General features: G+C 43.6%; 1 protein-coding gene across 1 annotated transcript in view; it reads right to left on the minus strand.

Annotated features, from left to right (window-relative positions):
* LOC118423446 (myosin-16-like) overlaps nucleotides 1-25,812 on the minus strand; it is a 30,720-nt gene continuing 4,908 nt past the window's right edge. The window contains exons 3-42 of the mRNA XM_035831603.1: nucleotides 24,528-24,704; nucleotides 23,734-23,877; nucleotides 23,037-23,193; nucleotides 21,908-21,935; nucleotides 21,572-21,683; nucleotides 20,808-20,900; nucleotides 20,399-20,462; nucleotides 19,874-19,975; nucleotides 18,941-19,177; nucleotides 18,517-18,688; nucleotides 17,650-17,746; nucleotides 17,192-17,362; nucleotides 16,669-16,984; nucleotides 16,370-16,431; nucleotides 16,026-16,231; nucleotides 15,452-15,587; nucleotides 14,973-15,097; nucleotides 14,392-14,539; nucleotides 13,674-13,781; nucleotides 12,905-13,081; nucleotides 11,849-12,007; nucleotides 11,245-11,331; nucleotides 10,672-10,817; nucleotides 10,170-10,260; nucleotides 9,656-9,712; nucleotides 9,321-9,446; nucleotides 8,860-9,066; nucleotides 8,382-8,588; nucleotides 7,678-7,908; nucleotides 7,158-7,280; nucleotides 6,529-6,760; nucleotides 5,890-6,130; nucleotides 4,899-5,100; nucleotides 4,222-4,359; nucleotides 3,537-3,719; nucleotides 2,846-3,016; nucleotides 2,487-2,591; nucleotides 1,887-1,982; nucleotides 1,306-1,514; nucleotides 1-373 (exon numbers count right to left, since the gene is read on the minus strand). Of these exons, the coding sequence (XP_035687496.1) occupies nucleotides 1,314-1,514; nucleotides 1,887-1,982; nucleotides 2,487-2,591; nucleotides 2,846-3,016; nucleotides 3,537-3,719; nucleotides 4,222-4,359; nucleotides 4,899-5,100; nucleotides 5,890-6,130; nucleotides 6,529-6,760; nucleotides 7,158-7,280; nucleotides 7,678-7,908; nucleotides 8,382-8,588; nucleotides 8,860-9,066; nucleotides 9,321-9,446; nucleotides 9,656-9,712; nucleotides 10,170-10,260; nucleotides 10,672-10,817; nucleotides 11,245-11,331; nucleotides 11,849-12,007; nucleotides 12,905-13,081; nucleotides 13,674-13,781; nucleotides 14,392-14,539; nucleotides 14,973-15,097; nucleotides 15,452-15,587; nucleotides 16,026-16,231; nucleotides 16,370-16,431; nucleotides 16,669-16,984; nucleotides 17,192-17,362; nucleotides 17,650-17,746; nucleotides 18,517-18,688; nucleotides 18,941-19,177; nucleotides 19,874-19,975; nucleotides 20,399-20,462; nucleotides 20,808-20,900; nucleotides 21,572-21,683; nucleotides 21,908-21,935; nucleotides 23,037-23,193; nucleotides 23,734-23,877; nucleotides 24,528-24,704 (5,835 nt within the window). The 3' untranslated portion in view covers nucleotides 1-373; nucleotides 1,306-1,313. The remainder of the gene's footprint in view (nucleotides 374-1,305; nucleotides 1,515-1,886; nucleotides 1,983-2,486; nucleotides 2,592-2,845; nucleotides 3,017-3,536; nucleotides 3,720-4,221; nucleotides 4,360-4,898; nucleotides 5,101-5,889; nucleotides 6,131-6,528; nucleotides 6,761-7,157; nucleotides 7,281-7,677; nucleotides 7,909-8,381; nucleotides 8,589-8,859; nucleotides 9,067-9,320; nucleotides 9,447-9,655; nucleotides 9,713-10,169; nucleotides 10,261-10,671; nucleotides 10,818-11,244; nucleotides 11,332-11,848; nucleotides 12,008-12,904; nucleotides 13,082-13,673; nucleotides 13,782-14,391; nucleotides 14,540-14,972; nucleotides 15,098-15,451; nucleotides 15,588-16,025; nucleotides 16,232-16,369; nucleotides 16,432-16,668; nucleotides 16,985-17,191; nucleotides 17,363-17,649; nucleotides 17,747-18,516; nucleotides 18,689-18,940; nucleotides 19,178-19,873; nucleotides 19,976-20,398; nucleotides 20,463-20,807; nucleotides 20,901-21,571; nucleotides 21,684-21,907; nucleotides 21,936-23,036; nucleotides 23,194-23,733; nucleotides 23,878-24,527; nucleotides 24,705-25,812) is intronic.

Here is a 25,812-nt window from a genome sequence, read left to right on the forward strand (position 1 = left end):
TATCATTATCTCAATCTTTATTTCTAGTACGCCAACAAACTTGCAAACAAAATACAGGGAAAAGTTTAAAACTTTTACTCCTCGCACATACGGCAAACACCATGTCAAAGGTAGTGTGTCAGGTCTCCCTACATTGTCTGTACGACGAGTTACTTAATATATCGTGCGTAACGATTTCTATGTAATCTGAACATCGCTCTTGTTGTTAAGTCCATCCTAAGACGTGGTTCCGATATGGCGGAGAGTAAAAGTTGGTGTAAGGGTAGTAATGATGTCATCAGGCGTTTCTGACGACAGCGAGCGTTACTCTGGTCCATTGCCGGTCCGTTGGTCTGGTTTCTGTTGTAACGTGTCTGTACCGTTTGGGTCTTCTCTGAAATAAAGAGAAGTACATCATCAAAACATACGCTCTTCATTCAAAGATATGATGAGACAGAACGTGTGAACAATCGAGCATTTCATGTTTAGGAACAGGTTTGCTCTAGCTAGGGTCTGCATGACTTCTTTCATAGACCGCGTAGTGAGTTATTTTTATATCACCGTTAACTGTCGCTGTCACACTTCAATTCGTCAAGTGCTGTATGGAAATTATTCGTGAGGCGTAATCAGTCTACACAGTGGACTACTACTAAGTATAAAAAGCACGTTAGTTGTTATTCCGAATTCACCTTTAGATCTTTCGTCGAACGCCACATAGCTCAAAAGCACCACAGAACGCCTGGTTGCGTCGCTGTTCGCAGACTATCGCTAGTTGGAACAGACCCATATCTAGCGCAGTGCAGTTAGATGTTATAAGTTGTTCAGTGTAATACAGCCAGATATTGCCGCACCCGTGAAGCTGGTGTGTTATGCTGAAGGCCAGTTATACAGACCACATACTATACAGAAACAGAAGCTAATGGGTTATACCGGGTACAAAAATGCTGCAGGTGCAATTCAATACCAGCTATAACAAAGACTGATTTTAGTCATTAGACTACGCGCAATTACCAGCTGTTTTGTACATTTTACTACATATCAAAAGCCCTTTGGGGTAGTTATATATTGCATGTGAAGAAGAAGAAGAGATACAGAAACATTGTGGGACGAATGATCCACCTGTGTGCTTATTCCGGCGTCTCGTTGCGGCGCGTGGCTAGATTTACTAAAGTTAGATATGACAGGTCGTCCAGTGTCATACAGCAAGCTAATGCCGCACCTGCTAAGCTGTGTTACGTCGAAGGCCAGCTACAAAGGCCGCGTAAAAGAGGGTATGAAACTGAATGCAGAAGAAGGAAAGAAACAGTTTTGGGAAGAATGTTCCACCTGTGCGCTTATTCCGGAGTCTCGGTGCGGCGCGTGGTTGTCCGACGGACGACCGAGCCGCCCGGCCCGCGGGTGACGGTGGTGACGGTCTCGGTCTTGTGGCGCAGCTTGACCAGGGCGCTCTCCGCGATCTCCAGCCGCTCCAGGGCGTCATCCAGCTCGTGCTGGCAGTGGCGGAACTTGGACTGGCTCTGGCTGGCGCTCGCCTCCTGGGGATGAAGATAAAATCTCATTTAGTTACACCTCCTTTTGATCTCTTCAGGATCAAAAGATTATACTATTAGGTAGTAGCCTGGTTACGATCACACTCCTAGCGGCCGACCTTACAGTTGCCACCATCCAGAAGGAGATCAATAACCCCAGCTAGCGAGAGATTGTGTAAACACAGGCTACTTGGGAAGCTGTCTTTAATATTTTGTCATCTGCGATCACTTTACATGTTTAACTGTTCACTATTCCACATTGCGGAGTTCTATTGGATTTTATTGGATATTTGTTAATCTGTAATACCTTTGGACATTTATGCACATTCTTTCACAGTTGAAGAATAATCATAATATGTGATCGTGTGTTGTACGTACCGTCTCCTCCACCTGGCGTTTGAGAGCCCGGATCTTCGCCTGGAGTTTCTCTATCAGCTCCTGAAGACGCTCCTGGTTCTTACGGTCCTCGTCAGACTGACAACAAAAAAAGAAAATGATTAATTAACTCTCTCGTCATTGTTTTGTTGTCGTTGTTTGAAAATATAATGAAACCCACAATGAGCTCTGCTATTATTTTGTATTTCTATTCTGTAGTTTGTAGTTAACTGCAGAAAACTCGCTAAGGGTCTTATTGTATCACTTAAGCCTTTTCTCTTACATCAATGATTGGATGGTGGATTGACTCACATGCTGTAAGCCAATCCCCTCGTATTTCCATTGTTACGCTAAGAAAGGTTACATCGGGATAGCCTAGAATAAGAAAATTTTAGAGTCATTTCTGGTTCTTCAAATACATGGTTGGAACATGCACTTGCATTTTCAGTAGACTTGACTTCCGTCTGACCGATCATGAACGGTACACGGTAAATATCAGACTGCAAACTTCACAACTGAAATATCAGTGTATTTGCCCCCACCTTTCTATCACTAGCTTGAATCGAAACTGACTGTTCGTCCGACTCCAGACAAGATTCTTACCGAGAAGGTGAGTTCTTTAAGACGACGGTCGTTCTTGCGCAGTCCTTTCAGGTCTTCCTGATGCTTCTTCTGTGCAGCTTCGATATCCAGCTCCAGTTCACGGACCTAAATAATAATACATTCAGCTACTTTCATCTTTGTTGAGTATACATTTGTGTATTTGTGTAACTCATATTCATCTTTATGCAGATCCGGAAAACACGTGGTGTTCTCAAAACTCAGGAAATGACTGCACTGATGAGATTAGAGAAGGTTTGGAACCATCTGGAAAGAGTAAGACAAAAATGCCCATAGCAGTCTTTGATGCTCTAGTGTGGGCCAAAAGGCCCAAGAATGAGAAGAAGGAGGAGGAAACTGACCCTGGTCTCGAGCTTCTGCACGGCACGGCGGCCTCCCTTGATTGCAGCTTGCTCAGCTTCCTCTATGCGGCGCTGCAGATCCTTCAGGTTGGCCTCCATGGTAGCCTGGACCTTCAGGGCGTGTTGGGCAGCTTCCTGCTCGGCACGGAAGTCCTCGGCCAAACGGGCGGCCTAAAATGATAGTAAGAGGATTCTTAATCTTACGAATATTTTCCTTAAAACGTACATGAATAGCTGATAGCCCCTGTTGCCAACCAATCTTGTGTACATACAAGTGCTAACAACTTTGCAAAGAAAGTCTGTTTCTTTTTCGTTTGTTTTAGCCTCTGTTTATTCATGAACAACTGAAATCGAACTTCTTGTAGCAGTTTTTGTGGTTGAACTGTTTAACTTTTTAACTGTTTAAGCGTAAAAGCTTATATAGAATTTGGTATGATGGACGGTCTTGACCCTTGGTTCTTGGCTTATCAAAGAAAAGATCAGATGATGGACCCCTGGCAGCTTTCCTTTGTACTACAGCAGAACTGTTGTATCCGGTTTTTTTATCTTGTTGAAAACGTGACCGCACATTACACAAGGCAGTCAAGCAGACGAGTCTTATGCATAGATGATGGCTGTCCGCAGAAAACAAACAACACAAACACAAATTGAAATAGTGAAATACGAATGTGTGAAGTAAGTGTGTACTCACGTCGCTGATGGCTCTCTTGGCCTTCTCCTCTGCCTGTCGCTGTGAGCTGACCTGCTCCTCCAGCTCAGACTGGATGGTGTGGATGTCACCCTCCAGCTTCCGGCGCTGCGCCACCAGCCCGCTGTTCTGGGTCGTCAGCTCGTTCAGACGGTCGTTCGCCTCGACAAGCTGAACCTCCGCGATCTAGGGCGAAGATGAAATAATGTTAGTCATGCTATCAGCAGGAGATACATCCCCTACTATAATGGTATAGATGCGTGAGGCCCAAGGATACCGAACTACCGTAACAATTAATGTATAGTGTGGGGGGACTTAAGCTTTTGATCGTTATGATATATTGATAATAGAGATGGTAGTAAGCAGATCTTGGTTGCAACTGGCAACGGGGTTAAGATTATCATTTTTAGAATCCTTTTTGCATGTCTAGAATGGTGACTTTCTTGTTCGTCAAACCAATATTTACAGTTTGATCATTGGATATTACTACAACTGGTCATTATATGGCCCTTAATATCTATCTATCTATCTATCTATATAGCCGGTATAACCGCCGTTCGGCGTAACACAAAAGTTTCGCCGGCACGCGGCGCGGCAGCAGCTGATTATATTACGCCGAACGACTCTTCACACCTAGCTTATATTGATTGTATATTCACTGTAAGCATGGATGTCCATGTGACGTTACCTTGCGAATGCGGTCCACCTCGTCCAACTGGGCGCGGAGGCTCTCGATCTCGCTGGCCATGGAGTTGCAGTAGCGCTCCTTGATGGCGATCTGGTCCTTTAGGTCCTCGCGGATGCGCTGCTCCTCGTCCAGCTTGATCTGTCAGTATTAAACGGATTTTTTACTGATAAGATTATTACTCAAATAAGATAAACGCAAGTATACATGCAGAATAGGGGGGGGGGGGTGGCATTTTCTTCACCTCTGCCAGTCTTCATATGTTTTGTCGGACACACAGACACGATTCAAACTTTAAGTCAACTGCTGTAATATAAAAACACTGTAAGTGCTTACAGTAAGTAAGGACACTTAAATAAGACAAGATATAGTAGAAAAAATATATTGGCAGACAAATAAAGGCAGGGGTTTCTTTCGCCCTCTACCCTTAAAACAGTCTGCCTACCCCGCTTGCGCAAACAAATAACCTAAAGAAGTTTGTTTCAATGAATGTCGTCCACGTTTGTCCCCACCTGACTGAATGCAACATGTATTTTCCTGCATATGTTGGGCTCTCTATGAAATCAAATGTTATAGGTAAAAGGGGCAACCCATCTGTTTTGCAAATGAGATTGAATGAATAGATAAATAAATAGCCCGCAAGTTCTGCATGCTTTGATGCAGTGTCTCAAACCACTGACCTGCAGCTCCTGCATGGTCTGGTGCAGCGATCCCAGCAGCTTGCGGCTCTCCTGGTTAGCCTTGTTGGCGTTCTCCAGAGCCGTCTCCAGCTCGCTGAGCTGCTGGGCCAGGCTGGTGTTCACCCGCTCGGCCTCCAGTCTGGCCTTCGACTCCAGGTCGATGCTCTGGTTCATGGTGTCCAGGGCGCGCTGGTGAAGCTTGCTGTAAGTGCATGATCGTATGATGGTTTAAGGATCAAATTGCAAAAATGGCATAAAATGGAATAGTATCTCTCGGAGACTTTGTTAGTAAATAAATACAGAACATTGAATTCTGTGTTTCTATACGTAGAATCTACATGCAATGAGAATATATGACAACCACAACCTAAAGACGGAGGTCCTGTGTTTGATGAGAGCCACATCCATCCCACCACACTTATCAAAAAGAGCAGGATTCATCCCGGCGAGAGTGTATGAAACCTTTTATCCTAGTCTTTTGCAGCTAGCTTGTAATTCTTAAACAACCCTGGTGAAGTTTGCTGTAAGCACACGATCATAAGGCTTAAGGATTATTTTGCAAACAAAACAAATGACATAAAATATTGGTTCGTATAGTATCGATCTTTCAAAGACTTTGTCAGTGAACAGATACAAAACAGAATGTACAAAACTAAATTGTTCATTACTACTGCGTCACACTGGAACTTCAAAAGGTGCTTGAGGGGTAATTTCTTTCAAGACGACTAAACATTGAAATCTGTTTAGGTGAATGCAAAGTAAAGATTTGTCAACCACATCCTAAGGAGCTTGTAAAGGAGCGTGGTTGATGTACAATGTAATCATTTGACACTCTAGAAAACGAAACCAAAAGCACGAAGACCCACTGGGGCTGATTTTGACGGAGGTGTTCGAAATAGAATAGGGGTTCTACTTGTTTCTATTTGATCGATATGGCGTTCGGTCCATTCATTCGACACTAGAAAACGAAACCAAAAACACGAAGACCCACAGCGTGCTCTCGAACTCCTCGTCCTTCTCAGCCAGACGCCTGTCGATGTCGGACTTGAGCTGTGCGAACTCCATCTGCACGCGGACCACCTTGCCCTGCTCCAGCTCCAGCGCGTTCTCCGTCTCCTCCAGGGAGCCGTGCAGCTCCTCGATCTCCACCTCCAGCCGCCGCTTCCCCTTCTCCAGCTCCGCCACAACCTTCGCGTTGCCGCTCAGCTGGTCTTGGAGATCATGGATCTCAGCTGGATAGGGTACACATGAAAGAAAGCCGTGCTTAATCAGGGGTGCCTAAGTATTTGGACGAACCCTATGAAATTCGTGCGAACATTATGTGATACGCACGAATCACTATGCGAAAACGCACGAACCTTATGACAATCACACGAATCACTATGCGAAAACGTACGAACCGTATGTGATTCGCGCGAATCACTATGTGACACACACGAACCTTATGCGACTTGCACTAACCTTATACGAATGACGTAATGTCGCGTGACCCTGCGTTGGTCGGCCGGTTTCGCATAAGGTAGTAGTAGTTCATCTATTACTCAATGAGTCGATGAGTATCTATAGCTACTAAAGCTATGTGATGTAACAAATTCGAACGTGTTCAGATAACAGCTGATAGGATTCTGACCTTGCTGGAACCTGTTCTCCTTCTTCTGCTGCTCCAGCGCATCTTGAGCCTCCTCCAGCACGCCCTTGACCTTGAGGATCTCGGACTGAGTCTCTCGACTCTCCTTCTGAGACTTGTCCAGCTCCCTGGCGGCGACGTCGCACTTGGAGCGCCACTCCTCCAGCTGGCGGTCGTACAGGTACTGCTTCTTCTCCAGCTGCTGGCACAGGGAGTGCGCCTTCTCCACGTCAACCTGGGGGGGGGGGGGGGGGGGGGCAGGTATGGTTTTCTTAAAAAAGAATCTAGTGGTACTGGTAGCCCCATGTTGCTAATTATCGGACAATAAATCTGAGATAATTATATCATTTGTTCTTAACAGAGATGCTGGTCACAGTCTTAGAGAGAGGGAGAAAGAAAGAGTGTGTGTGTGTATCAATTTGTACCCTTTCAGACGTGGGTCGTTTTATATGGTCTTAAGATGCGTAATTTCCTGTTACCTTAATTTGCTGAACAGTGTTTAATATCTAAAACCCAATGGCCATATTTATGGTACAGTGCACTAAGAAACCCAAGAAGGACAGACCGATCAGTTAAAGTGCTATATCGCCAAGCCGTCCAAGTGGTACATGCACCTGTCCCCGTGTTCTCACCTGCAGATCCTCCACCTCTGCCGCCAGCCTGTTGCGAGTCTTCTCCAGACTGGTGCACTTGGCGGTGGCAGTCTCCACCTGTTCCTCAGCCTCCGCCAGCGCGATGGTCAACTTTCGCCTCACCTGGTGGTAAACAAAGGTTTTATTTCACTCACTACAGACTATTTATTACACTTCATATTATTTCATTAAACATCATATATACATAATTCTTTTGTTTTATGTACGAGAAGCTGTGAGGGTATACAGCCAGGAGCTAGGTAGTTCCTTTGGGTTCCTAGGTTTATATCACTAGCGAAACACTGTAGAAACACATTTCAATTGTCATTGTCATTGTCATTGAAACAGAAAAGGCTATTCTACAACGTTTTTATCCCTCAGATGTCAAATCGAAGAGTTTATGTCCCTTGCTAGTGTTAACCATTTCCCAAATACTAGGTTAGGTTTAAGCTAGGGACGGTTGGGGAACCCGAAACGCAACATTTTTATAGGCCTTATAAACACAGAGAAAAATGCTGACCTCCTCCAGCTCCTCCATACGCTGCGTGGCGTCCGTCTCGTACTTGGCCTTGATGGAGGACAGCTCGCTGTTGGCCTTGGCCAGCTGTCGCTGCAGCTCTCCGCGCGTCTCCTGCTCCTCCTCCAGCTGTTCCTGCAGGGACGCCAGCTCCGCCTGTGCCGCACGCAGCTGCGCGAACGCCTGGTTCTTCAGCGCCAGCTCCTCATCCAGCGCGCGCTTCACCTCCTCAACCTGCGAACAGGACGTGGAAAAATATAATTTCTTAGCTATACCATGGAAGAGGACAGAATAGTTTGGCTGGATTCAGCCAATCTTGATTGAGAAGCTGATCTTTCACTAGTGTGGGTATTTAATTCACTGCCTGGCTATGTATTTTATATACCTATTTATTCATATATTCAACAAAATGGAGGGGGACAATAGAGGCAATTTCTCATTTGTTAGTTGTCTCACCGTTGTCTCAAAAGTACAGTGGTCTACTGTATAACGTCCCGGAAAGACTAGTCACTTTGTGGAAGCATACACGACAGGTTTAAGTATGAACAGTCACAGTATTGTCAAGACATTGCTGGGTCTCTTACACTCTATCATTATAAAAAGGGAAAATAATCATCCAAAACACTTTCAATAAATAGCATGCATATATAGTAAAACTCTAATGTCACTTTTTCTAGCATTTAGTGTGAGGTCTGACCAAAGCTTACCTGCGCGGTTAGTGCTGTAACCTGCCGGTTCAACCCGCCCTTGTTCGATTCGGACTCTTCCAGCTGTCGGACGAGCTCGGCATTTTCCGCCGTGAGTCGGTTCTTGGCGGAGTTGAGCTCGGAAATGGCGTGCGAGTGCTCCTCGATCTTGACGGTAGTCTCGATGTACGCCAGTTCCAGCTGCTTGTTCAGCTTCTCAAACTGCATCTAAAGGAAAACAAACAATTCTATTCAAAAAGTAGCCAGATGATGACATCGATGCATTTTTGTAGGTCAACATCACAAAAAGCGACTTAAAGCTATAAGTCAAAAAAGCAGCGAATCATTTTAGAATCACAATATTTGTAGAAGTTGAATCGTGTTTTCTCTCTGTTTTGTTATCTAACGTGGTTTCTCTCGATCTCAAGAACTGTTGTGGATTTTGAGGTGGCTGTTCTTATTCTGGATCTGAAGATGACTCTAAATTAAAATTATCCACCTTTTGCTTGGAGATGGCGTCGAAAGCGACGTTGAGGTCGTCTATCTCCAGTCTAAGCCTGTTCCTGTCCTTTTCCACCTTGGTCTTCCCCTTGGCTAGATGGTCCAGCGTCTCGGTCATCTCGGCAAGCAGGTCGGCGTGCTTCTTCCTCAGGCCGGACGCCTCCGCCTCCTGCGCCGCCAGGGTGTCTTCCAGATCACGGCGAACCTAAGGACACGAACACACCATAGCGGTGAGTATGATGATACCTATACAAGCTTTAAGTATATGATTAAACTATCCAAACTGTGGATCCTAACATTTTCTCATGCCTCCTGCGCCGCCAGGGTGCCTTCCGGACCACGGTGAACCTACGGACACGAACACAGTGCAGCACAGCAAACGTGCGTACAGTTTGGACGCAGATCTGTAGTTTGGAAACTGTTATTCATCAAGTTCGATAAAGTTCGACTTATACGTACCCGTGCGAGTTCCTGTTCACGCCTCTTGTTCTTCTCTATTTGGGCGTTGGACAGACCCGACGATTCGTCCAACTTCTCGGTCATGTCCTCCAACTGGCGCTGCAGTTCCGTCCGGGCCCGCTCAGCCTGTGTGGTGCAATTTCACAATGATTTATGAAGACAAAACAGCTGTTCACTCTTTAGGAAAGATATGGTGCTTTTGTCGGCAGGGTACAGCAAAATTTAGGGCAAATGTTGCTGAATTCAAAAGAAACACATTTCACGTCATAGTTCGGTCGATCTTTATTTGGACCGTGTGTACTATAAAAAAAGGTTAATATAAGTAAGCAACCCACCTTGACGCGTGCAGATCTCTCCACGTCGATGTCGTCCTCCATGTCCTCTGCAAGCCTCTGAAGAACAAAAAGATGCAACAAAAATTAGCTGGTGAGCATTTTTGCCCTTTAACATCTGCCTACCTTCAGCTGTTCTTCTAATATCTACATTCCTTCAATATATATATATATATATATATATATATATATATATATATATATATATATATATGAATGTGCTATATTGTACTATGATTTCTACGACGTAGGTCCAAAATGCTAGATGGTAAAATCGAGATGCTTCCATGTAAAGTTGACGTTGTACATGCTTTTATCGTCGACGTATTTCTGCCCTATTCGCATATGCAGATTTATAGACCAGACTTTCCCGGGTTCAATAACCAGTGACTGTGTCGTCATATTGAAATAGCCTATACTGTTAAGACAGCTGAGGGAATACTATTAAGACACGGAAAGGAATACTATTAAGACACGGAAGGGAATACTATTAAGACGCGTAAGAAAATATACATACGGTGAATTCCCGGATCTTCTTCTGAAGAGAAGACGCTGCTCCGGCTTCATCCTCCACACCTGTTGTTGCGGTGAGCGCTTCTTGCTCTTTCCTGATAAGCAAAAATGGTAAGAGATGCGTTTATAAGGTGTGTCTTCGTTCCAAACCTTCACTGCCGTCAACCATATCTTGTAGACATTGAGTAATTGATTACAATATGATTAGCACAAGGTACCATCTATTTTACAAATACACAGGGTAAAGGATCTCTTTTAGACACTTAAGTTTCTTGGTCTCAAATAAATGCCAAAAACCATTGCGAAAAAAACTGATGACAGCAACAAGTGGACCACGAATGTATAACTATTCTTCTGGTAAATGAGTACAAAACTCTGTAAAAGTGAAATGAAAAGTTAGTATACCATCATCAACTTTATCTTTGATCAACATCATCATCACCCGCTGTAGGTAGATCATTATAACAGCCTTATCTAATCGTTAACATAAGTATTTTTGTCCTTACTGCTTGAGCGTGTCCGTGAGCTGCTCCCTGAGGCCCTCTATCTCCGCGATCTTGTCCTGCACGGCCTTCAGATCCCTCTCCAGCCGCGACTTCACCCGCTCCACCTCCGTCACGATGCGCCGCTCGTGTCCGAGGTTGTCCTCCAGCTACACAAGCAGAAGGGATTGTAAAACATTTGGAACTCAGACGGACATGGCTAGATATTCAAGTGGGCACAAGGCATAGACAGAATGGCAATTTTAGTTCCGAATTTAATATTTTCTTAGATTTCCTAAAACATATTTAGTCATAAAGAACATGGTTTATAGCCTAACAGTGTACATTACAGTATTACATCCGTGACAGAACAAGTTTGATTTTAATGATATTAAGATAATCATAATGATATCACAAAATGCATAATCAAGTTTATCAAAGTATTATGGTACATCTTCTGTGTTTTTCAGAAGGTTTTGCTCGACAACGTTCCTTTTGCTCTTAACTTTTACACAAATACATAGAGCGGTAAGAAGGAAATGCTGGGATGCATATGACTGTTATAAAATGAATATAACTCCAGAGTAAAATACTTACGTCGTCCATGGTCTGTTCCAGACGAATCTTCACCTTGGACAGCTGAGAAGCCTTTTCTTCCTCTGCTGCCAAGTCCTCCAGAGTTTGCTAAAGGGACAAATTCGACCTTGTAATACCAAATCTACAATATTGATTTGGCAATCTATGATAGGCATGAAATGACGGTACGTATTCACAAGATACCTGCGCCTCACATCTACGACCGCCCCACGTTTAAGAATCTAGCTAGTCCCTAAATCTGCTATCTTAAACCTACTGTAAAAGGTCTTGACATGGCTCTTTGTTGACGCCATATTTAACTAATCCTATAATTGAAAGATAACCCAAGAGTTTCTGACCTTCAGACTGTTGCACCCGTCTTAGACATTTTACATCCAAACATCTTCTATGAGATCAGTTGAAGATCGACACTTAAAGATTTTAGTGTGTATAACCCTCTGACCTCATCATGACTAGACTTTATGTATGTATTTGTATGTACGTCTGATCTGTGTTGAGTGTATGTTATTGAATCTGTATATCTACTTGTATATATATAATGTGTGTATTTTATAAGCCCTGGCAGATTAGCTCAATGAGATAAAAGGTATCACAATAAACTTACAGCATTGAGGTCCTCGAGACGAGCCTTCTCGTTCGTGAGATGTTCGATCTTCCCGGCGTTCTGCGCCACCTGTTCCTCCTTCTCCCGGAGAACCGAGTCCTCGCCCTGCTTAGACTTCTCGTGCTCCGACAGTCTCGCTTCCATCTCTTCCACGGCCGACTGCGAAATGTAGACAATGTCAAATTTTAGAGGAAAACCTTCATTTGATATTTAGTTTCATTTATTTACTTCAGGGCACTGTGGAAAGAGGGCGACGCCAGTGCGACAGCGAAAAGCTTGGCAGGACAACATTGCAGAATGGTCCTGGACTAACCCTGGAAAAGGAAAGACTAGCCTAGAGACAGCTTTCCATCTTCATGACTACCTTGAAACCACCCCCTCCCCCTAACCCCACGACCTAGCGGTCAATGGACTAGGTAGGTAGGTAGTAATACATACTGGTTAAAGCCATGGTTGACAAACTATTAATCAGTAAGCGGCAATTGATATTATTTGCGACGAAGGTAGTAGACTACATAGACACCTTGGACATTCTTAAGAAAAGTTCTATTATATATAACTTCTAACAGGTGAAGTAGTAGATGAAAGCAGAGGGTTGGAACGAAAACCCAAATTGGAATTTCTTTGGTCCCTGAAACTGTATAATCTAATTCTCATTCGGCAATGTTTCGTGTTGACCTTCGAGTTCAGCATATTGTTTTATTGAAACACATTTTATTTCAAAATGCCCCTTCTATGATCAAGAGAGAAAAGAGCTCTTAAAAGAGGCCACCAAATTTGAACCTGATATCCTCACGTTTACAGACAAAAAGAAAACTTCTCTCCGTATAACGTCGCAAAACCCATAGTATAGATAAAGTGGGATCCTTCGTCTTCCACTATCTCAGAAAAAGAAGTTAGACCCAACAAGTTACGTCTTTAAGTTAAAAATAGAGTAGTCGCTTGCTATACTGCTAACCATTCTGTTAAAGTTTGTCACTTGCAATCACTTAGCCCTCGGGCAAGAATTTGCAATAACCTTATCATTATGTTTTCATTGTAGTTGGTTGACCTGACCTTTAGTTCGTCGCGGCTCTTAAGGGCTCTATCTTTCCCTATCTCCAGATCCCTGTTGGCATCGCTCAGGTCCGTCCATTGTTCCTCCATCTCCTTGTACTGCACGTCCAACTCTTCATACTCCTTGGCCAGGGTGCGGACACGCTCTTCCGCCGCCTCGCGCACAACACTACCTTCCTGTTTGTGTTTACAACAGTCGACATATTTGTTGACAGTTGAGCAATGTGCAATAGTATTTCTAAGCCTATACCTTGCAAACCTTGGATCGATGAACGACTTACCATGAACCTTAGTCCTCTTTTCACCCACAGTAAGTCCAATGGTCTGAAAATGGACTTACTCAGGGAGGACTGAAGATGGGCTTACTGCCTACATTGGTGTAAAGGCCTTACCCTGGATAATAGCCCCCCAAACCTAACACAAACAGGCCTCAGATATGTCAAAATGGGGTGGAATTACTCCGGGAGTAACTCCCCATCCAAGTAAGTCCGCCTTCAGTGTACATTCATCCTCAATTAAGGTTTGCAAGGTATGTCATTATTAAGGGGGTATGCTGTCATTTTCACAAAACCACTAATGAATACTGCTTTTCTATGTTTGTGACAATAAAATCCTTGTTGACAATTGAACCATATGCAATAGCATCCTAGCCTACGTCATCAACAACACGGAAGTACAATAAATGAACTCTTTCCCAGCTCAATTAATCAGCAAAGCAATTCAACGACATATAGGCTCGTAAGCGTATAGTTTAGATTGTTTTGCCTACCGAACTCAGAAGACCCATGATATCCTCCTTTTCAGCGAGCAGGTCGTTGATGGTTGCCTGAATCGCCAGGCGTTTCTTCTGCTTTTCAGCAAACGCCTTCTTCAGGTTCTAAGTGATATTTTATTTTTAAAAAAAACACGTCGTTAGCACGAATGAAAGAGGCGATGTTCTGTGGTATCAAACTGTGAAACGTTGTCTTTTTCAATAAGTAAGCACGTCTTTTCGGAAAATGATAACGGGATGGCACAAAGAAAAATCCGTTACATCCGTTACTACCAAGAGAATGCCAGGAGACATAAACCATTGATTTAACGTTAACGATCGAATTGAGGTTTTCAATGGACTAAATTTGCTCTCGACCTACTGAAAACGAATGCTTTATGTAATGCATAGGTAAATCGGCGATCACAAATTTAATGAATGTAAACTTGCATCCTGGACCTTCGAAGGGATTGGAACACAAAGGTCAATAGCAGTTCAAAGTTCATACATGTACCTAGACTTCGACTTTGTTGTCCTTGAGGGTTTGGATCAAATCTCAATTTTTGCTTAATTTTAAGAAACAGGTTGGTCGTGGCAGTCGCTAGACATTCATCTTCTAGAATATATAAACTTCTTGTTATCTGAAGCTTTTCCTAGTCTGTGTTGTACAGCGTTAAAAACGAAAAAGAAACAAGTTGATACATGGCAATCAAAGGTCACGGTTCAAAGTTCATACCTCGACTTCGATTTCCTTGTCCTTGAGGAGCTCCTCGGCCTTGGCCCCGGTGAGCTGCGGCTTCATCCAGCCGTACATCTTGTACCAGCCGTCGTGCCGCAGGTTGAAGAACATGCGGATGTTCCGCTGGATAGTGTCCACTGACATCCTGGACGGCAAGGCAGGGGTAGATCAATGAAATTGATGAATTTTGTCATTGATGTTAGCTAGAATATGAGACATGTTATGTGGTCGCCTCCGGGTTCCATGTATGGGTTGTGCGGGTAACTTATGGTTGTAGAATGCAGACACATCTTAAGGTACAAATGGCATGTTCTTCGCTTCTGTATCCTTATTAACGATACCTTTCTCAGGGCAAATCTGACTGGTTAACATTGCACTGCAGCCTTAGGTGTTGCTGTACTACAGATGCGGTCACAAACGTTAAGTATTTACATAATGTATATTAATTGCTTCTGCGATTCTTACAATGCGGTCGCAAACGTTAAGGGTGTCTCAAAAGTAACAAGAAGTGGCCCCCGGTTTCAACAACAGCTGATCTTGCCAACACTTTAATGCAAAGTACGCAAGAAGTTCCTGACCTGCCGTTGTAGAGCTTCTCGAACATCACCCTCTGGGTACGGGCTCGGTAACGGGACTGGATCGCGATAAGGACCGCGTTAATCTTGTCCTCTCGCATCTCCTCCAGCATTCCGAGTGTCCCGGCCTGTGGAGGATATAAACAAAAAGGAAGTTGTAGATGTAGTGGTTTGCTGGTGGTCATCGATAATTACACGTTGAATTAATAATATACACACACACACACAAAGGAAGGATGGTTTAAAAATGTAATATTTTGAAAGTATTGCACATGCACTTTTTTTGCCCCCCCCCCACACACACACACTCACTCTCACACACACACACATGTACACACTCTCTGCCCCCCCCCCCCACAATCTCTCTCTCTCTCTCTCTCTCTCTCTCTCTGACTAAATGAGGAAAAAACTAACGAAGCGAACGAAAGCAGGATGACAGAAAATGTAAGGCGAAAGCAGGCCCAGTTGTGTACACGTGTTACCTTGAAGAAGACCTTGGTCAGCCCGATGGCGTAGCGGTTCTTGGGGAGCCCAGTCGCCTCCAGCAGCAGTCGGGAAGCCTCCTTACCCTCCATGAACGTCCCCTCGGCGAAAACACTCGCCGCCAGGATACGGTACCTGTAGGGGTTTATTAGATATTTAGCATTTCTATGTATCTTTTAAAGTCATATATTGTAAACATGCCCAACCATCAATCTTCTACAAAATAGAACATTATACTAAGCGCTCAATTCTTGGAACGAATATTTTGCAGCAATAGGGAGAATTCATGGTCCTTGAGGAGGAATTCCCTATTGCTAGAGTGCTGATTTGCCAGAGTGCCTACTGTTTTCCCAAGGGTTTTAAGATTGCACTATTTCTCAACTACGAGTGAAAATGTGGAAAGCTCTATTGCTTAAGTACTGTTTTGCCGGAGGTTTCAAGATATCTCTATCGTTCAACACTGGGAATCAAAAGTATTGGCTACAAACTAATCGGTTTTGCATTTGCTTGTAAACATGAAGCTTGTTGATGTATAAAATTCCCTTCAAATTTCCAGGATTGCTTTCGTCTCACCTCTCGATGAAGTCGGAGAAGATCTGTCTGTTGGGGAAGCCCTTCTGGCAGATACGGATGCCCTCCAGCACACCGTTACACGTCAGCTGGTTGTAGACCAGAGGCCCGTCGATGATGCCGCCGGTTTTGACCTCGTTGGGGATGAGGCATCGGACGAAGTGTGGGTAAGTCTGATGCAAGGTGTGCATCAGGTGGTTCAGTTGCTCCTATTGGGATTGAAAAAAATTAATCCTCATAGCCGGCAAACGTTGGCAGGTGAGAACAAACATATCTGACAAAAGAACTCTATCTTTAAAGGAGTTCGTCCGGTTTCTGGTAAAAATGGCAAAGAAAAAATTACGTACCCTGTGCACGGCAGACACAGTCATGAAGGACCCACCCTTCTTCTTCTTTCCACCTTTCTGCCCTGTTATAGAGAGAGTAACACATCAACATCCATGCATATGTTCATACAGATAAGTCAGATTAGTATATTTAAAGGTTCGTTTTGATAGCACTCATGTCAGTCATTGTTTTGAAAAAAAAAGGTAACCAACCTTCAACCAGATACACGTTACACGTACTTTCGTATGATTCCGGTAAGGACTACAGGTAGACAGTCAAATGTGTTTTTTTTTTTGTCTAAAGTATGTGTCCCACCCACCTGCCTGCTCCTCTGCAGTTATGTAGTCAGCCCAGACCCGCTTCAGCAGATCGTTAGAAGCAGCCTTGAAGACCTTCACAGCAGTCTCGTTCACAGGGTCCTTGTTCTTCTCCAACCAATGGCCAACATTGTACCCCACAGGCCCGGCGTAGTGGCCCAGCTGGAAGTGAGCCTCGTACTTCTTCTTGCCCGGCTTGGGCTTGCCGAATTTGGGGTTCTTGCCCAGATGTTGGCCCTGAAGCTTGTCCAGGTACGTCTGGTCCGTAGCCTTCGGTACGATGCACTCTTCCTCCAACATCGACAGGATACCAAGAGGCTGTGCAAAACGTGGTTAAGGCGGAAATTTTACTTTCTTGGTGCATCAGTATATTTACACCAACGTACAAAATACGTAAGCTAACTGTCCACAAAATTATTGACACGAAAACAGTAAATTATTTTTCACTTAAGGATTCATCGTGCGAGTAATGAACTTGCAGTCTCTGTAGGAAGTACAGGCAGTCTTCTCAGGAGGACTACACACCTTCTCGATAAGATCCAAACAAGCCTGCAAGTCCATGCCGAAGTCGACGAACTCCCACTCAATCTGTTCCTGCTTGTACTCCTCCTGCTCGTTCACGAACATGTGATGGTTGAAGAACTGCTGCAGCTTCTCGTTGGTGTAGTTGATGCACAGCTGCTCGAAGCTGTTCAGCTGTAGTTGCACACAAACAAAATAGAGAAGACTATTAGACACTGACGAAAGATAGTGGATGCTATCTGAAGCGCTGGTCGTTTCCAAAATCATATCCAGTTCCTTGAGTAACTCTTTTTGGCATATCTTTTTAACTGGATGTATAATCTTCAACGACGTATTAGACGCGTGATGATACTTTATATTGCCGTTGTCACTTGCGGACCTTGACGTTACATACCTACTTCACCTGTTCTTAAATAAATGCACGACACAAATTGCATGTAATATCTAAACAGCTCACTTACCTCGAAGATCTCGAAGCCGGCGATATCCAGGACACCCACGAAGAAGGCCCTCTCCATCTCGGTCTCCAGAGTCTCGTTACACTTGGCCACGATAAACCTACGTGCATTTTAAACATTAGTCAACTTGTCGCTACAATACTATCTATGCTCTATTTGTTCCAACGCACGGGAAACGCAGACGAGGACGCCAAGCTACCTCCTATCTAAAGTGTATTCAACAGCGCCTAGGAGACTTTAATGACCATATGACGGCAAAGCAGATACGCCATCTAGCCGCCGGCAGAAGAGCATGGAAGAAACTCACAGTCGCCTGCGTTGCAGCCGACCGATGATGATGATGACTGACATTAATGCCATTGAAAGGTATCAAGCAACTGACACAAGTTGACATGCGTTATGCGTAATTTTAAAGATCCAGTAACGACAACAAAAAGTTCATATAAACGGTTCAAACAAGTATTTTAGATATAGTAGATACTAGAGGAGAGGATCTAGATACTATTATATAGTAGATACTAGAGGAGAGGATCAACTTTCTCTCAACATGTCTATTTAATGTCCATTCCGTGAGAACCAAGACTAGGTACGTGACGTCGCGTGTAACTGGTAGAGCGTTCGACTCGGGATCTAGAGGTTCCAAGTTCGATACCCGCCGTGCCCCAGACGTTGTGCCCTTGGGAAAGGCACTTAACACGACCTTCCTCACTACACCCAGGTGTAAAAAAGTCTACCTTTACCTTCTGTCAGTACTGTGTATGTGGCACTGCACTCAAGTTTTAGCATCTTATATTAACAGTGCCACATTGTCCTCCTCTGTCCAAAAGCAAATATAAAAAAAAACAAGACCAGGTACAGGGCACGACGTACTTGAAGATCCTGTCGTAGATGGACTTGGACAGCGCCCCGACGGAGTTCATGCACTGCTCGGCAGTCTGTCCCTTGGTGACGAACTCAGAGCCGACCTTGACCCGAGGCTTGCAGATCGCGTTGACGAACTCTTCCCGATCGATACCGCAAAGTCGGCTCATCTTGTCCATTTCTTTAGATAGAGGAGACATCTCATGACTATCGTGACGTTAACCAAGAAAGGAATAAAACACACCTTTGATTTTAGGTACAACTACTACAATACAACTTTCCTTAATCCCCTGTCAAAGTCTGATGTTCTTGATAAAATCTGCATGGCGGTGAGATAAAAAAAAAACTTCTTGAGACTCGGTTTGTTGTGCTTTGGTATTTTACGATATAACGTTGAACGTGTTGAAGAAAAAAGAGACACAGACTACGATACCTTCAAACCCTTCCACCTCTCCCTGCTCGCCCCTCTGGGCGAACTTTGCGTTCCCGAACCACAGGATGGCGGCGCACAGCCTGTAGATGTCCTCCTTGTCGGACGCGGCGAAGTTCAGGATGTCGAAGGCCTCGTCCGTGGCGCGGAACTCCTCCCCGTCGTCCAGGTTGGCGACCTCGTACACACCCTCCGTCACGAACCGGTAGTAGGACGGGTCGGAACGCAACAGCAGCCGGTCTGGCAGCACAACAGAACAACAGAAATGACTCTTCATGATCTTACAATGATTTCCAACGTCGACCTGACTATCGGTATTATCGTTGGTATTGTCTTTTACAAGCTATTCAAAGGAGAGTCATAATGAAGCCCCAATGACTCATTGCAAGTGCAACGTTGCTCCACTACATTCATTTCTCATTCAGCAATCTAGAAATTTAACCATTGTCATGCATTGTTAAAAAAAGATATAATCTTAGAATACAGAGATCATCACTCTTTGTTTTACTTGGAATTAGATATGCCACAATATAGATCAATTGACAGTCAACAGAATATTGTAGAATCTTACTTATGAATGGTATCTAAAACATTACCAATGTTTTTAGTTTCTCGTTTGATACCCTAAAGGTGGACTATCACTGCACTTGGGGCACCGTTGTGGCACTGCGGGGCTCGTTCCCCGCGGCAATGTTTTATTATTTTTGCGCTTTTTAATAATTTAGATATTGCGTGATACGTAAAAGTAGGACTTAGAAGATAACAAAATACACAAAACGGAAGAAAATACGTTCTTTCTCTCAGAAATTCGTTGAGTCATCTACGAACCCCGTAGTGCCGCAGCGGTGCTCCAAGTGCAGTGAGAGTGCACCCTAATAAAGCATGACCAATTATTTGCAGTAGAACTGTTATGGAAATGATAAGGTCTGAACATACCGACTGTGCCAGGGATACCGTTCGACATCAGCTGGAAGAAGATGTGGTAACCTCGTTCCATTCCAGGCAGCTGGGAGATCACGCGAGATTTCTCGAGAAGATCTAGAAAAGGGTATTGAAGTGAGACTTTATGCTATGCACTATGCTATTTGCCTCAATCTACCAAATTACACCATATACTGCAACTAGAACAAGTCATAAGAAGCACTATGATTAAGTCTTAGAGCAAATATATCTTTTTAAAGACATTTGTATGATAAAAAACAGCAACTAAGATTTTTACTTTCCTCTGGGTATAAATACTCTCCAAGCAGATGTTAGGCTCCGGCTGCTTTTTTAACGTTTTCTTCGTCGTTTTATCGGCTTTCAATTTTGTCATTTTTCTTGAAGTCCGCTAGTTAGGTTTTGACAATACAAGATACAATACAAAATAGAAATCCCGATAAAAAAGACTTCAAGAAAACGTTTAAAAAACAGCCGGAGCCTAACCTCTGCTTGGAGAGTAAGTATAAACGCTTTACTTACAAGTCTCGATGTCACCACCGGCCAGAATTCCCTTCCGGTTGAACTGAACACGGATAAACTTGCCCTGAAAGTTTCAGCATATTATTTCCTTGTAAAACAACAATGCGCTAAAATGAAGATAAAGTCGGAGAACATGGACTTCAATGAAAACGAATTTAGTCCAGCTGAAGACAAAGCAACTGATTGGGTGAAATTCGTAAGGCCAAACCAATAGATTTGCATATGAAAAAAAAATCGTGACTATAATCATTCACTTCCTAACAAATTTGGAGGCAATATTTGCACCATAGAGACGTTAATACAACTTTAACACGTATATGATATACACAACGATATCGGACGAGAATTGATGAAAATAAGTTCTCAAAGGCGAGCATAACAGAATTAAAAAGTATAGAGAGAGACTTACGAAGCGGGAGGAGTTGTTGTTCCTGACGGTCTTGGCGTTACCGAAGGACTCCAGAACGGGGTTAGTCTGCACGATCTGGTCCTCAAGGGTGGCCTGAAGAATTGAACGGGGACAAAATGCTGTTGATCTCTAAATCCAATAATATCACTTTCTACAAAAAGACTAAGTCTATCATTTTAAGATCTTTTTCTACAATTCACCCGGACGGGAGACCTGGCGCATCCCCGTCTCGTATAAACGAAAGGGTATGTCACCCCGTAAGGGGCGGTACAACCCCGGCGATGTGTCGACCGTGATGATGATGTTGATGATAATTTTATCATATAAATTTGCATGATTTTGCAAAGCTTTGTTGGTGAGGCATCATGTTGCGTATTAGTGTCTGGACTCTGTAGGCAGCCGACAGCAGCTTCTGCTGCTGCTTTGCTGACCCGTTTACGACTGTATAACCCTTCGTTGGGACTAAGTTTGGGCAGATTTTGTGGCACATCATTTTGTGGCGGGTTCTTTAACGTGCGTGTCTCTCCCCAAACACCGGACCTCAAAACGTCCTATCCGAGGGACGTCCCTTGCTGAAGCTAGAAGTAAAGTGAGGAAAGCCGTGTAAAGTGCCTTTCCCAAGGGCACAAGATTGGTGACACGGCAGGGATTCGAACTCGAGACCTCTCGGTCCCGAGCCAAACACGCTGCCGCTGCACCACGCGATCTCTAACACTTTTTTTGGTAGTCCGTCTTTGACGTTTCGTATATTGCATCATACGTACCTTCTTTTCGGCGCCCTCAGGTGCAGCGGCGGCCGCCTGGCTAGCACCAACAGTCGCGAAGTACGACAGAACCTTCTTGGTGTTCTCGGTCTTCCCGGCACCAGACTCACCACTTTGGCAAATAACAGACATTTAGGCTTGGTTAGACGATCAAAAACATGCGCAGTGCATGAAGGTTATCATGGAATTCCCCCCGTTTCTCTGGTACAATATATCAAAGAAAAATCAACTTTTTTCAACACAAAGAAATGAGATTCATTCAAATGAAGAATATTTTTATTGGCATCATGATATAGAAATAGAATACTTAATATGAAATAGAATTGATATACTCACGTGATCAGGATGGACTGGCAGATCTGGTCTGTATAGGATGAACACAATTTATGAGTATAATTTTTTTTATCAGAAAAAAAGGAGATTTTTCTATCGTCAGTTGCGATCAGGTTGGCATCGTTATTACCTTCGCCAAAAAGGTCATATTTTGGGTAGCGTTTGTGTGTGTGTGTTTAGAAGACCAAAATAACTAGAGAACGCCTGGATGCATTCTATTAATATTTAGTATGTGGGTAGGTCTTGATGACACCTTGAAACGATTAGATTTTGGGCCCCATAGCGGCCTGTTATGGTACTGCGGCGGAACTTCCTGGTTTGATATCTCAAGTTCTGAACATGCTGAGAGTAAGTGGTGTAGGTTTGGGCCCCCTAGCGGCTTGTTTTGGAACTGCAAGGCAAGTTTAGTGTCAGACTTTAAAATGGAATAACTCAAGAAGGGGTTAACAGATTGTTATGATTTTTGGTATGTCGATAGCTTAAGTGATGCTTCATATAATGAAATATTAATTATGCAAATTGGTATCTACTTTGCATAATTAATGAGGACATTTGTAAACACGCTCAGTTCCATTATGGGACCATTGCAACATGTGACATTTGTAACTGAGAAGGAGAAGAATATTGATTGATATATATTATGCAAAATAAAGACCTAATTTGCATACTGAATGAGAAAATGCTTTATTTCATTTTGGTAAATGACAGGAACGTCTTACTTGTAGCATGTTTTTGTTACTGTATCCATCATTATTGTTCCCTGGGTCTTAATTAACTCATTTGAAGATGTACATGTCCATTTGCTTCAACAAAGTGTTCTTCGTTACACAACCTTCTTTTAATTCTTCCGTAAACGTTTCGATGACCATCCGTCGCCTTCATCAGTACAAAATGAGACAAATGCTATCGGTGCGAAAGTAGATGATGAGGGCGACATTTTGTACTGATGAAGGCGACAGATGGTCGTCGAAACGTTTACGGAAGAATTAAAAGAAGGTTGTGTAACGGAGAAGACTTTGTTCAATTGATCTACGAACCTGATGAAACTATTTACGGATGTCCATTTGCTAATTGTTTCCGTGCCATATGTGTACGTAAATTTCGAAATATAATAAAAAGAATGATGTCTTACCGCCTTTCATGTTCATGTAAGCCTCGTCGGCCACTGAGAACAGATGCGGCGGGACCTCCTGGCGCCGCTTGCCATGGTAGATAGACACGACGTTCGGTCCGTAGATGGGCAGGCGGCGGAACGGGTTGATCACCACGCAGAACAACCCGGAGTAGGTCTGTAAGGACGCGATACAAACATATCAAATGGGCTGTAGTAGGTCTATAACCACAAATTTCTAATATGTAATTACACACAGGCTTTTTCTTTATTACTGGTGGCGGCGGTGGGACTATAGCGATGCATTTTGATTCAGTGACTAAAGGAGATTCAAGTAGTTCTGTCGCGACTAGTCACAATACAATACAAGGCAAACATGTTATATGGGGTCACATTTCCAGACTGGTGCCCGGCAGTTTGCGCGAACGCAAATTACGATAGACCCACCCACAAAAATAGTCATGAGCATGAGTTGTGCATAGTTCGTGACATTTCTCGGTACCGCAGGCCGGTCAGGCCCCGCTTTGGGAATATGACCCCATCATTAATTAGTATGCTTCTTACACTAAGGTTGAACATTGTCAAATTTGATATCAATTCATTAAGACAAGTCTAGTAAGTTTTATCCATTTTAAGAATCCATTTCTTCATCATCACGTCGACCAGCTCACATGACCAGAAAGAAGGACTTGGATTGGACAGTAACGAGTATACTCACGTAGATGAGGATGTTCTGGTAGCGCGTGCGCAGATTGTTCATGACGGACGCCTCGTTCAGGTACGTCATGTTGGCCATGTCCTCCGCGCATGCGAACTTGGGCGGGTTCATCTCCTGCACCACGCTCTCTTTCACCGTGAAGGTCTGTGGGTAAAATCAGCAGTGACGTCACTATTTACAAGGTCTTTACTAAGGTGTTATTATGATTGGTAAAATTACTTCCAAGCTAATGTCATAAAAACTTTGCTTTTATTATTCTAAACTTGCAATTCTTTTTTTAAGAAAACGTAACATAAGAAAGTGAAGCGGATCGAGACAGACAAGAAAATTGTCCGAAATTCATAACGACGAAATGTGACTGGGAGAGAGAAAAACAGAGACAGACACGGAGAGTGACAGACAGACAGAAACGTGGAGAGGTACTGACAGAGGGAAATATAGACAGAGGGAGAGAGAAAGACTGACAAATTCAAGAAGTGGCAGAGAGACGAAGGGAAAGGGAAGAAACAAAACGTGGACCGGAACCGTTCTAAATAAGACAAATTGAAAAAGATAGTTGCAGAGAGACGTAGGGAAAGGAAAGAGGCAAAATGTTGACCGGAACAGTTCTAAATCAGACAAATGTAAAAAGATAGTGGTAGAGAGACGTAGGAAAAGGAAAGAGACAAAACGTCGACGGGAATATTTCTAAATCAGACAGACAAATTCAAAAAGATAATGGCAAACAGGCAGAGGGAAAGAAAGGCGGCAAAATATCGACAGGAACAGTTCTGAATCCACACAGCGTAACTTACGTTTCCCAGGCGTGTGGTGACCGTGACCTGGCCACCCTTCTTGGCCTTGATCTCAGCCTCGATGAAGACTTCCTTCTCATCGGGAACCCAGCAGTTCTTCTTGGCGTCGTAAGGAGCCGACCGCAGCTTCTTCATGTCCGCGGGGTCTCCGAAGAGGAAACGCTCCGAGGGCTGATCCTGTGGACGGTTTAGGAAGATGTGTCAACGTTGATGTTAGAATTACAAGCAGCTTGAACAGAGATCTTTCTCGGTGCGACATTACAGTTCTGTCTTCCCGAGTTTGTAGTAGCTGTGCATATTGTACAGAATTGGCGTGTTGTACTCTCCAAGCAGAGGTTGGTGGGGGAAATCGTGACATTTTCCTTTCATCCGTTTTTGTGGCCACTGGGAATGCCGATCGAAAAAGAAAACGGATGAAGGGATAAGGTCACGATTTTTCCCACCAACCTCTGCTTGGAGAGCATCGTGTTACGGGTAGTGGCGGTTTACCGGTTACGCAAATCAAACTTTCCTAGAGCAGAAGTTCCTTCTCAGAACCACATCCGTTCGTATGTGACCGGTGGTGCTCACTATCTCAACACAGTGACGGCCTTGTTTTGTGTCAGGTAGTGACATAATGACTGAGTTTAGATGCAATACATAACAGACTATTACTTATTTCAATGCGCGCTTTAGAGTCTACCTTCATATGATAATGTGAAAGAATACCATAGGCTACGAGCTCCATAACTACGAGCTGTACTTTATAGGCAATTCCTTCTCATTATATTTCAGCCATACCATATATGGTATGGTGAAATATATTGTATTCGTAATGTTTCTTTCTTTCTTTCTTTCTTTCTCCTGTCAAATCTTCAAATCGAATCATCTCCGTCGTTCCGGGACCGAATGACCTGAAATTTGGCACAAGAGTAGAGTGGGTCAATACCGAGGTGCTTTTTTCTCATTTTTTTCATATCTGCCTCTAAAATGATTTTATTGAAGTTTAAAGGTCACGTTTTGACCACAACGATATATTTTGGCCCCCTGTACCATTGAATTACAATGGAATGACCTTAAATTTGGTGTAGATAGGCATTAGATAGTTGGTAAAATGATCCAAGTAAAATTTTTGGCATGAACCATTTTCAAATTATTAATTTCTGCACTTTTCTGAGGGGAAATTGGTTTTCTTTCGGCCTTCTCCCGTGAACTCCCGTGACCCCAGAGCCCACAGGTGCCAGGTGCCAGTTCGTCTGGGAGAGCGAGAGTTAATTACTTTATGGACGCCAGCCAATCAGCGACG

This window comes from Branchiostoma floridae, chromosome 9 (assembly GCF_000003815.2).
Source record: "Branchiostoma floridae strain S238N-H82 chromosome 9, Bfl_VNyyK, whole genome shotgun sequence".
NCBI classification, from domain to species: Eukaryota; Metazoa; Chordata; class Leptocardii; order Amphioxiformes; family Branchiostomatidae; genus Branchiostoma; species Branchiostoma floridae.